Source organism: Cricetulus griseus, chromosome 4 (assembly GCF_003668045.3).
Source record: "Cricetulus griseus strain 17A/GY chromosome 4, alternate assembly CriGri-PICRH-1.0, whole genome shotgun sequence".
Lineage (NCBI taxonomy): Eukaryota > Metazoa > Chordata > Mammalia > Rodentia > Cricetidae > Cricetulus > Cricetulus griseus.
This window is the reverse complement of record NC_048597.1, coordinates 102,390,619-102,402,618: the sequence shown is the minus strand read 5'-3', so window position 1 is coordinate 102,402,618 and position 12,000 is coordinate 102,390,619. Positions and strand designations below refer to the sequence as shown.

Here is a 12,000-nt window from a genome sequence, read left to right as displayed (position 1 = left end):
TCCCAGGGTTAGAACTCAGGTTGTCAGGCATGGCTACACATGCCTTTCCTACTGAGGTATCTCACTGGCACAAAATTAATTTCTTTTTTTTTAAAGATTTATTTATTATGTATACAGTGTTCTGGCATGTTTACACCAAATCTCATTATAGATGGTTGTGAGCCACCATGTGGTTGCTGGGAATTGAACTCAGGACTTATGGAAGAGCAGCCAGTGCTCTTAACCTCTGAGCCATCTCTCCAGCCCGAAATTGATTTCTTTTAATGAAAGATTTATGTATCTATTATGTGTTGAGTGCAAGTATACACATGCCCAGCACACTTATGGAAGTCACAGAACAACTTTGGGGACTTTGTTCTCTCTTCCTGCCTCTTTCTTGCATAAGGGTCTCTTGTCTCAGTGCTGCATACACCAGAATAGTTTATTTAGTCTTCCCGATGATTCTCCTGTGTCTGCCTCCCATCACTTAACAGGAAGGCTAGGGTTATGGCTGTGTGTGGATACATCTGGCTTTCTACATGGGTTCTAGGGACTGAACTCGGGTCATCAGGCTTGCATAGCAAGGACTTTCACCTGCTAAGCTGCCTTCCCCCCTGCTTAAAATTATTCTTGCAAATATCTAGTTAAAAATGATTTTTTTCTAAGTGCTCACAGACACAGAACAGTGGTGATAGCAGCTACCTCAGCCCACCCTCACCTACCTTCCAGCCCAGAAGTAGGAGGGCTATGGCCCAGCAAGGGGGAGGGGAGAGGCGTTCAGAACAATCACCAGACCTGAGGGAAGAAGGCAGACCTAGGTACACAGACTAGATACAGGGACTGGAGCTTGGGCCAGGGTGCCAGGAAAGACAGGGTATGGGATGTCATTAGTGTCCTAGCCAGCCATTCTCATAGAAGAATGCATTAATGACTTCCTTCATGGCCAAGTTGGAGATGAGCTATTTCTGGGTCAGAGGGCCCAGGTCACAGAATCAAAGTGGTCCACATCTACAATTGCTCCTCAGTGTCCTTTGCCATCATAGGTAATGCCACTGGATGTGTTGTAGGCTTCCTGAATCAGTTCAGAGCTGGTCTTGCCACACCAGTACTTCCTTGTTTCCCTTCTTGTCCACCTGAGAGAAGAGCTCATCTCTGACTGCCATGCTTGTTGTACTTGGCCTCAGTGTAGGCCTGCCAGGCCTGAATGTGGCCATCATTCTCACCTCCCTCACGTTCCCTCCCTGGCTCAGCAGCAGTGAGCCTGGTGAGTCGGAAGTGCAGCCCACGCTCCTGGTGGATGTGCCATTCCTTAGTACTTCCCCGTGCTGCTGCTGATGCAAAGGGCATTAGGAATGTCCTTGGCAGAGTTGAGCCGCTGCTCCTTGACTGCAGATTGGCCGTGTTCTCATCCTCACTCTGCATCTCCAGCTAGCACTGCCCCAGGAAGAAGTGCACCTTCACAGACTGCCAATCAGCACATGCCTGTTACGGCTGTCACTGAATCTCCAGGTAGTACAGGACCCCTTTGGTGTAGGGCACTACCACTAGTGTGTTGCTGGTAATGCTATAGCCATAGCAGGCCACTGCCTCCAGGTACTTTCAGCACCCAGCATTGGCACCTCTATGCTTTTCCTCCTGGCCCAGTTCCTACAGTCTGTAGAAGCAATTCTTATAGCGAACAAACACCTTAAGATAATGTTGAGGTATATTCAATAATAAAAGTTCCAACAAATGTGAGAAGTAACATACCAGAGTCACATAGTGTCTAGCTTAAAGAAACCACCCAAATAAAACATTCTCGATCAACCCTGTCTATCACTAGTTCCTCCTATTTTATTTGCAGGGGTGAATTATGGTAAGCAGAGTGTACCAGGCTTTGGTTCTCAGTTGCACCTGACAGTTTAAAAGTTACTGACTATAAAACAAGATACACTGAGACTGGAGAGTTGGCTCTGTGGTTAAGAGCACCTGTTCTTCCAGAGGATGTGGGTTCAAATCCCACCACCCACTTAGCAGCCATAATTCCAGTTCCAGGGATCGGTTCTCTCTTCTGGCTCACAGGCAGTACACATACATGTATGAGCCGACAAACCACTCATGTAAATTTTTTTTTTTTTTTTTTTGAGACAGGGTTTCTCTGTGGCTTTGGAGGCTGTCCTGGAACTAGCTCTTGTAGACCAGGCTGGTCTCGAACTCACAGCAATCTACCTGCCTCTGCCTTCTGAGTGCTGGGACTAAAGGCATGCGCTTTAATTTTTAAAAAATTGTTTGTTTTTTGAGACAGAGTTTCTCTGTGTAGCCCTGACTGTCCTGGAACTCTCTCTGTAGAACAGGCTGGCTTCAAGCCCAAAGAGATCAACCTGCCGCTGCCTCCCAAGTGTTGGTATTAAAGGCTTGTGCTACCACCACCTGGCACAAATAAAATTAAAAAGAGAAATTTTAGCCCCTCAATTCTATCCATTTTATGGAAGTGGTCTCACTTCCATAAATACTCCCAGCACCTCAGTTATGACCTACTGGTCCAATTCTACAAAGTTCCCCACTCCACTTGTTTCCCTTTGGTCTCTGGACCCTCTGGCCATGCCACTTTGCTGCTGAGTCATTATTGTTGGCTCTCCAGACACCACTGTCACTCCTCTGAAAGATGACAGGGAGGGTAGTTCTGACTCTGATGCTTAGAACTTATCAAGGAAGGTTTTTCCTATGTGAGCATAGTATTGCTGTGGGAGCTAACAGAGTATACGCTTGCTTTTACTTGTGTTTTAGAATTTGTGGTCTACCGCACTGCTGATTTCCATTTCTAGTATGGTAAATGTTTATAGACAGGATCTACATGAAATCTTGAGATCTTTGATAATTGTAAGATGATTGCTGGGCATGGTGGTGCACTTCAGTAATCTCAGCTCCTGCAAGTCCAAGACAAGAGGTGATGAGTTCAAGACCATCCTGGACCAAATAAAAAAGGTTATGTAAAGGATGTTTGAGAGCAGAACGTTTGAGAATCATTGTTACTGATGCACAAGCCAGTAACACAACAGGCCAGTGACAAAGTGAAGCAAAGGCAAGCAGGCAGTTCTGTCAGATCCCTGCAGGAGCTCAAAACAGGATGAAAGGCCAAGCCTCCTAAGAAAGAAGTACAAGCTTGAGAGGTGCTTCTTTTTAGATCAATTGTAAAAGTGTTATAAATGCCTTCTGAAGAGCAGTTTGGCAAAATATCAGAAGTGTGTGTTCTTTTTGACCATTTCTGGAAAAATATCCTACAGAAATTATGAAGTGTATATTTAAAGCTAGCGTGGTGATACAAAGCTGTAATCCCAGCACTCAGAAGGCAGGAAGACCTGGAATTGCCTGTGTCACATAGAAGATCCTTGTTTCAAAAAAATGAAGTGTTTGAAGAATCAATGTGTTTATATTGTTTTAGATGCTATGTAAAAGCCCAGAAATAACCTAAAGTCCAAGTGGCAATTAGAACAAATTTACAGTGGACTGAAAACATTGGTGATATGTTTCTTTCTCCTTAATTAGCCAAGAGCAGGAGAGTTCTTAGATGCCTCGATGGCCACCTATTGCTTCTTTGTGTGGAACTGTGACTCATGGGACCCTGACTATACCCTTCCCCTAGGTAGAATGTGCAGTGAGTCCCAAATAATAACCAGTTCTGATAGAGTGCGGTGAGTAATATGTGGGATTGTTCTTCCACCAAAGCATTTCTAGCTTTTAGCTTTTAAAAATAGTTATGGAGCACAGCAAGATAGAGAAGGGAAGTTGGCCTAGATGTTACACAGGAGAACAGATGAGCAGGGCTGATTTCATTTTGGGCTCTTTGCCCAGGACACTTTTAATAGAATGTATAGTTAGTTACTCTGGGGATTCTGAGTCGGTGGTTATATCAGGCTTACACATTTATACTTTAAAAGGAAAATTAGCAAGTTATTAGACTCTAGGTACTGTGCTATGGCTCAGATTTTTCGAGCAGCTTTTGTAACCCATCCATTGAAAATTTGCTGTGTGGGGGCTAGATTCCTAAGTAGCAAGACTTTCTTAATTATAGAGAAATATTTGGAGAGCCAGGCATGGTGGTTCATGCTTATAAGCCTAGCCTGGGAAGTGGAGGCAAGAGGGTCAGTTCAAGGCCAGCCTTGGCTGCCTTGTGAATTTGAGGGCCAGCCTGGCTACAGTCAGTCTCCCCCTCCCCAATATATAATTAAACCCAGTGTTGTGTCACGTGCTTTTGATACCAGCACTCAGGATGCCAAGGCCAAGTGTCAAGTCAGGTTTAGTCTAACCTGGACCACACAGGAGACCCTATCTCAAAAATCCATGAAGATAAAAGGAGAAGTATTCTGAACTTCCTTCATCTACAGCTCATTTTCTGAAATTGTGGATTGCAAGTTCATGGGATGATGTAACAGAGATTGACAGCAGCAAAATGTCTTTGAAAATGCAATAACCAAAATTAATTCAAAATCAGGTATTACAAACAATGAGTCTGCAGTATTCCTGGCAGTGCTAACCCATGTTGTATTGTAGGACCTCTCTGCAACCTTGTTTGGAACACAAACATACACACTACACTGCACACACCATCACACCATGGTTTGCATTAGATACCATTGCTTTATTAAGAATTATAATGTTTTTACTGTCCATACAAAATTTTCTTCTGTTATAGAAACATAGTGGTCTGATTATAGAAAACAAAGACTTCATATTTTCCCACCATCATTCCTCAGAGTATAAGTATCAAATTAGTTTATCTTTGGATTGTATTGTATTACAGTGTTTGATCTTTAAAAATGGCTGTATGATTTGCAGTCTTGAATTTCATTGAAAAATATTGTTAACTTTACCCTAGGATTAAGAGAAATCTTCAACAATTCTGAGATGGCCATAAATGTACTGCTGACATTTTGTCCTATATTTATGTGAGGCAGCATTTTCAACATTAATGAGTATAAAATAAAAATATTTGGGGCTGGAGAGATGGCTCAGTGGTTAAGAACACTAGCTGTTTTTGGTGTTTTTGTTTTTTGAGACAGGGTTTCTCCATGTAGCTTTGGAGACTGTCCTGGAACTCACTCTTATAGACCAGGCTGATCTCTAACTCATAGTGATTTGCCTGCCTCTGCTTCTCAAGAGCTGGGATTAAAGGCGTGTGCCATCACTGCCCACCACACTTATGTTCTTTTTTTTTTTTTCAAGATTTTATTTATTATGTATACAGTCATCTGCATGAATGCTTGCATACCAGAAGAGGGCACCAGATCTCATTACAGATGGTTGTGAGCCACCAGGTGGTTGCTGGGAATTGAACTCAGGTCCTCTGGAAGAGCAGTCGGTGCTCTTAACCTCTGAGCCATCTCTCCAGCCCCCTCACTTATGTTCTTACAGAGGACATAAGTTCAAGTCCCATGGTGATCACAACTATCTATAACTCTAGGTCCAGCTGATCCAATGCCTTCTTCTGGCCTTCATCAGCAGCAAGCACACACATGATACACAGACATACATGCAGGCAACACATCCATGCACACAAAGTTTTAAAAATCAACTATGTTAAGTAGTACATGTTGGTACACCATACACCTTTAATCCCAGCACTCGGGAGGCAGAAGCAGGCAGATTTTTGTGAGCTCAAGGCCAGCCTGGTCTACAAGGCAAATTCCAGGCCAGCCAGGGCTATACAGAGAAACTCTGTCTCAAAAAAACAAAAACAAAAACAAAACAAAAAGAAGCACTGTGCTTTTTTTTTAGTTGCTAAGGGAACTGTCTCATGTTGGATAATACAGGAGCTTGCTGTTATATGGAAGTGGTTTATGGCAGACAGGGTCCCTTTTCCTCCCTCTCTCTCCTCCTCCCCCTCCCCTCCCCTTCCCCCTTTCCCTTTCTCTCTTTTGGTTTTTCAACACAGGGTTTCTCTGTGTAGTAGTAGACAGGCTGGCCTTGAACTCACAGAGATCTGCCTGCCTCTGCCTCCTGAGTGCTGGGATTAAAGGCATGTGCCACCACCTGGCTTCAGTAATTTCTCCTGCAGTATTCTTAACTTGTTAAATTTTAGGATGAGTCCCTATTCCATATCTGAGATGCTTCCCAAGGAAATAGCCACAGCCCTCGGGTGACAATGTCACTGTTGCTGACCCTGGTTTTCTGTATTGAGCCCAGCAAATCAAGTGCACTTGTAGCAGAACACAGTTGTTCATAAAACTCCATGATGAAACCTGCTAGAGTGACACGTGGCCTTTCCCTCCTCCTCCTTTAGACCTTGGCGATGTCATGGACTTGGATTTCTGTTTTGTTTGCTTGTTGGTTGGTTGATTTTTTTTTTCTTTCCTTATTTGTAAAGTTTTAAGTGAAAAACTTTTATAAAAGGACTCAGAATATTTGAGTTCAATAATGAAGATGGATATGTATATATTTTAATTAAGCAGTTATTCTTGATGCTGGAGAGGTTGCTTAGTGATTAAGAGCACTCATTGCTCTTACAGAGAAACCAGGGCCGGGCATTGGTGGTGCATGCCTTTAATCCCAGCACTCGGGAGGCAGAGGCAGGCGGATCGCTGTGAGTTTAAGGCTCTGGTCTCCAGAGCGAGTGCCAGGATAGGCACCAAAGCTACACAGAGAAACCCTGTCTTGAAAAACCAAAAAAAGAAAAGAAACCAGGCTCATAACTTGGCATGGTGGCTCATTCCTGGCTAGCCTGGTCTGCATAACAAATTCTAGGACAACCAGAGCTGCATAGAGATACCTTGTCTGAAAAAACAAAGAACCAGGTTCTCACATATGGTGGCTCACAACAACTGTCAGTAACTCCAATTCTAAGGAGTCACCCTCTGCTGACTTCTCTGTCTCCTGCAAGTATGTGGTACATACACATTAAATGCATAAATATTAAGCAATTCATCTTTGCTAGTTTTCTAAGAAAACTAGGTTATTGCGTATTTGTGATGCATGGACTGCTAAGTAGAGAAGAAAGACTTTCTAATAAAATGAGTGTTTATAATGCTTGGGTACTTTTTTGCAGTTTAAGAGATACGTCAGTAAACTTCGAAGCAAGAGTACAGTTTTCAAAAAGAAGCATCAGATAATAGCTGAATTTAAGGCTGAATTCGGTCTCTTGCAGAGGACTGAAGAACTGCTTAAGCAACGTCAGGAAACCATTCAACATCAACTGGTAATACAACTTTATCTTGGCTGCTAAAAATACAAATGTCAGGAGGTTTATGGCTTGTAACTTTATGCTAAGGTCATTGTTTTTGCTGGAAAATCATACAATTATTAATTTTCTTTGATTAATTACAGAAATGTCATATAAGCTGATTTATTTATTTTTTTAATGCAGCAGTAAGCACTGCCTTTTTAAAATATGTGTGCGAACTTTAGGGTTATTAATAGAAGTTGGAAGTCTGATTTGGTTTTTCTTTTGGTTAGCTAGTTAATGAGTAAAATTATCATTCCAAGTGAGTGACTGTAAAACATTATTTATCATGGCCTACACATGCACTTCCAAGGAACTTTGGAAAGAAATACCCAGGAAGGCACAGTGTGGAGGTTTGCCTGCAGCCTTGTTCCTTGTGTTTGTACCGGGCTTGACAGGTGAGAGTTGAAGCTTTGCTGTTGAGCTTCTCTGAATGCCGGATCCCTGCAGTTCTCTTGGTGTGACGTTTCTCCTCCTTTTCCTGTGGGGAAGCAGTTTCATCGGGATGCTGCTGTGAATGGGCAGTGCTAAAGGAGGTCAAGGGCATTTCACATGTTGCTGACAGTATGAACTTTTCAGTTTCGTGGTGATGAATAGTCTGCTTCCAGAGAACCTAGGACTAAAAATTTAAGCGAGACCCAAACATGGATCTTAACAATGCTAGCTTCAAAATTGACAGTGATAATTGCATTATTGTTCAGATTATTTCCTAATTTCCATGTGATTCCCTTGGCATTGACTTAAAATCAAACATCTGGGGATTTTTCAGGTTCCTCTTCTGCTGTGGACTTCTGATTCCATTGTGGCTATACCAGTTATCAGTGTCTCCCACTTACATCTATGTTAGACTGGCCATTTGTTTGTTTGTGTGTGTGTTTGTCTGCGTGTGTCATGACACATGTGTAGGTCGGGGTACACCTTCCAGGAGTCTGTTCTCTCCTTTCACCACGAGAGTCCCAGGGATCAAACTTGTCATCAGACTTTGCAGCAAATGTCCTTACTCCTCAGCCATCTCATTGTCTCATTATTTTTCTTTGTTTTGTTTTGTTTTGTTTTGTTTTGTTTTGTTTTGTTTTGTTTTTGTCTTCTGAGACAGGTTTTCTCTGTGGCTTTGGAGGCTGTCCGGAACTTGCCCTGTAGACCGGGCTGGTCTCCAACTCACAGAGATCTGCCTGCCTCTGCCTCCCGAGTGCTGGGATTAAAAGTGTGCGCCACCACCAATCAGCTGGAATGTTCTCCAATGATATTTTTTTATTCTTCTTTGATATGGATTCTTCTGTGCAGACGAGGCTGCCCTAAAACTCATTATATAGTCCTAGCTGCCTTTGAACTCCTGATCCTCCTGCCTCAGTCTTCTGAGTGCTGGAATTGCAGTCTTGTGCTACCATAACTGGCTTCCAATAGGTTTTAAAACTGTCCATGCATGCACATGTGCATGCACAACACTTGTCTTCTGTGACGTTACAACCTCGTGTTTTCTTCCAAAGCAACATTGCTACTCCATTGCCGGGGTCCCACTTCCACACCTCCTCATAGCTTTGCGCAGATGTCAGACACTCTCTAATAGCCTTTGATTTACATTTCCAAATCTGTTCTCACCTTGAATATATTCAGCTTGCTTATCTTGTACTATGTATTTATTTCCACGAGGAGTAAGCTTTTGTTCACTGCTCTACACCAGTGCTTAGAACTGTGCTCAGAAAAGCTAGGATGTAAAGACCAGATGAGTGAATGAATACAACTTGTCACTTATGAATGCATGCATTCACCAAATATTTATTGAGTACATCATGTGTTTTAGGTTCTGTGCTAAGAATTATTTGAGTGTCTGAAAATAGATATACTTCCTATGCTTCTGAAGACAGCATGGCAACTTTGAATGTAGATTTATAGTGTATAAAGACATGCTCCTGAATGAAATAATAATGGAAGTGAGCACAGATTATCTGTTAGGTTTCTAAATAAATCTATTACTCACAACTTTTCAACAGAAATAGAAAGTACTTCTTATGGGAAAAAGATTTCAACACTGATGGCCTTTCCATTTCTTACAGCGAACCATTGAAGAGAAGAAGGGTGTATCTGGGTACAGTTACACCCAAGAAGAGCTAGAAAGGGTGTCTGCCCTCAAGAGTGAGGTTGATGAAATGAAAGGCCGGACCCTGGACGACATGTCTGAAATGGTAATGACACCTTCTGTCTTGTGTTTTGTTAGCTTATATGGTTAGAAGGCAGTTTTTTGTTTAATTTTCAGTTAAACGTTTAAATATTAATCTCTACACAGTGTTTACTTTATATTCTTTTGCCACACACTTGCATGTCTCCAGGGATTGATCTAACTGGGGCAGCAAGGGAATGAAGGAAGGACAGAACACAGACACATGTATGGAAAAGCTGGGGTCAGGTAGTCTGAGCCCATGGATAGGGCAGCTGCAGCCCCCACACCAAGCTTAACTGTTTATTATATACCGCTGAACAAGGAGACAGGTTGAGCTAATAGGAGCAGTCTCTGTAGGGCAGCAGTCTTCATACTGTAAACAGCTACAAGAGAAAGCTATGGTAGACATGTTCTGCACATGCTGTCAACTTTCACTCTCAAGACCAGAGGAAGGCTTTGCCATTCCCTCAGGACTGAGGCGTTGGTCCTGGGCTCACGTCAACAACACACATTCACTCAGGACTCACTCTCTTCCTACATTCTTTCATCTATTTTTTAAATCTATCTCTTGAATTTTTCCATTGCAATATGATTGTTCAACTTAAGTATATACTTCGTATCTTAATATAACATTAAATAAGTAGTTATGGTAAAATCAGTACTAGAATTATTTCATCTTTGTGTATGTCCTTGGTATTCCACATTCAGGGCTGCTGTCCTCCAAATGCACTAGGACATTTTCATCAGGCATCCTAATTTTGAAATCTTTCATTATTTGCTGCCCCAAACTCAAAGACTACCCTTGGTGTTATCCTAGACCTTCCTGGATTTTGCTCAAATCTAATTCCTAAAAAGGATTAGTATTTAGTATAGAGGAGACCTTCAGGATGCCTATTCTGTCAAGCCATTCAGATTAAGTATATTGACAATACCCATGCATACTTGTATGTTATTTTACATGATCTCTTGAGCTGCATATGTCTGAACAGATGGTATCATTTATAGTAGGGTACAGGTCACTTTGTGGTTGCTTAATGCATTCAGTGTTAGGTTACAAACATGTCCTCATAATGGTTTGCAATCATAATTGACATTTGGAACCAATAAGTGGCATTTCACCTTGCTAAGAAATTAGTATCTACTAGCCAGGTGTAGTGGCCCATACCTTTAGTCTCAGCATTTGGGAGGCGGAGGTAAAGGATCTCTGTGAGTTCAAGGCCAGCCTGGTTTACATAGTGAGTTCTAAGACAGCCAGACTGACATAATGAGACCCTGTCCCCTGCCCCCCCAACCCCTCCCCCGTAAAAAATCCCATTAGAAATTAACATTTACTAAATCCCTTTCCTATTGTTTGTGGTGAAGTAATTTACAGGTTTTATTTTTTTTAGTCTTTATAACTGCAATGGTATTTTTATGTATGTAGCTTTCTTTTTTCATTTTTGTACATGTCGTGTTTTTTGTTTTAAATGACAGGTAAAAAAACTGAATTCACTGGTATCAGAAAAGAAGTCAGCTCTGGCCCCAGTCATAAAAGAGCTCCGGCAGTTGCGGCAGAAATGTCAGGTAAGATTGACTTTGAGATAGTTTTAGTTCTTTCTTGCTCAGATGGTCGGGGTGGGCTCTTAAGTGTTTTACTTGGGAGAAAATGGAAAGGAAATTATTGTTACTGTGTTGCTGTGACATAAGCCAGTGGCTATGTCAAAGATTTAGTTGAATTTGTGCTACTTACTTTGTCATAAATTAACGAGAGTTGTGGAGGAGTAGGAATTCAAATGGAAATATAAAAATGCAGCCAGATGAGAATTTTCTTTTCAATCATTTGCATTTGAGAGCTGTAAAGATTAAACCCCATTCTCTGGCTCGGCATCAGTAAAGTCAGCCGTAAAAGGGTAGGCTTACTGTTCTGGCAGGCATGGTGGGGCAGATTACCGTAGGATAAGTACAAGTGCCGTTACTTGGAAGCTCATTCTAACCCCTGATTTAAAGATGAACTGTCAGAAGATAAGTGCTGCCACAGCAGGATCCAGCGGCCTCTACCATTTGGCATTAGCAGTTGCTGCTTCATCATTCTCTGTAGTAATTGTGAGTTTGAGTGCGAGCCATCTTGCATGTGCCTGAGGATGGAACTAGAAAACCAGTTCTACGTGAACACCATCTGTCAGAGTCAGCCCCAGAGTGGAAAATCGCATAGACTTTGGAATCAGTTAGACATAATTTCCTTTTTATAGAAAATGCCATGCAGTCTGAGATAGGCTTAGTAGTTTATCCAGATAGACAAATGGGAGACAAAAGTAGGGGTCTGACTCTAGCCTGAAAATTCTTTTTTTTTTTTTTTAAGACATGGCCTTTATCTCTATTATGTAGTATTGTGTACCTCTCTATGTAAACCGGGCTGTCCTCTCATTCACAGAGATACACATGCCTCTCCCTCCCAAGTCCTGGGATTAAAGGCATGAGCCACCATATCTGGTCTAAGTTGTCTTATTTCAATGTCTCATTATACACTGATACCATCACAGAGGAGATGAAAAAGTCCCTGCCATCTAGGTTTATGCTATAAGTGGTATGGTACCAATAAAGAAATTCAAGCAAGATAAAAGAAAACACATCTAAAGAACAAATAGTGTATATATTACTTTATATATATTGTGGAGCAGGTTGGAGGGAC

The 12,000-nt window shown here is 41.9% G+C and overlaps 1 protein-coding gene and 1 pseudogene across 2 annotated transcripts in view; one reads left to right on the top strand and one right to left on the bottom strand.

Moving 5' to 3' along the window:
• Ift81 (intraflagellar transport 81) overlaps positions 1–12,000 on the top strand; it is a 72,637-nt gene that overhangs the window by 36,610 nt on the left and 24,027 nt on the right. For both annotated transcript variants that reach the window (XM_027414040.2, XM_027414041.2), the window contains exons 12-14: positions 7,001–7,150; positions 9,229–9,357; positions 10,806–10,895. In XM_027414040.2, coding sequence (XP_027269841.2) covers positions 7,001–7,150; positions 9,229–9,357; positions 10,806–10,895 — 369 coding nt within the window. The remainder of the gene's footprint in view (positions 1–7,000; positions 7,151–9,228; positions 9,358–10,805; positions 10,896–12,000) is intronic.
• On the bottom strand, positions 867–2,777 carry LOC113835394 (annotated as a pseudogene).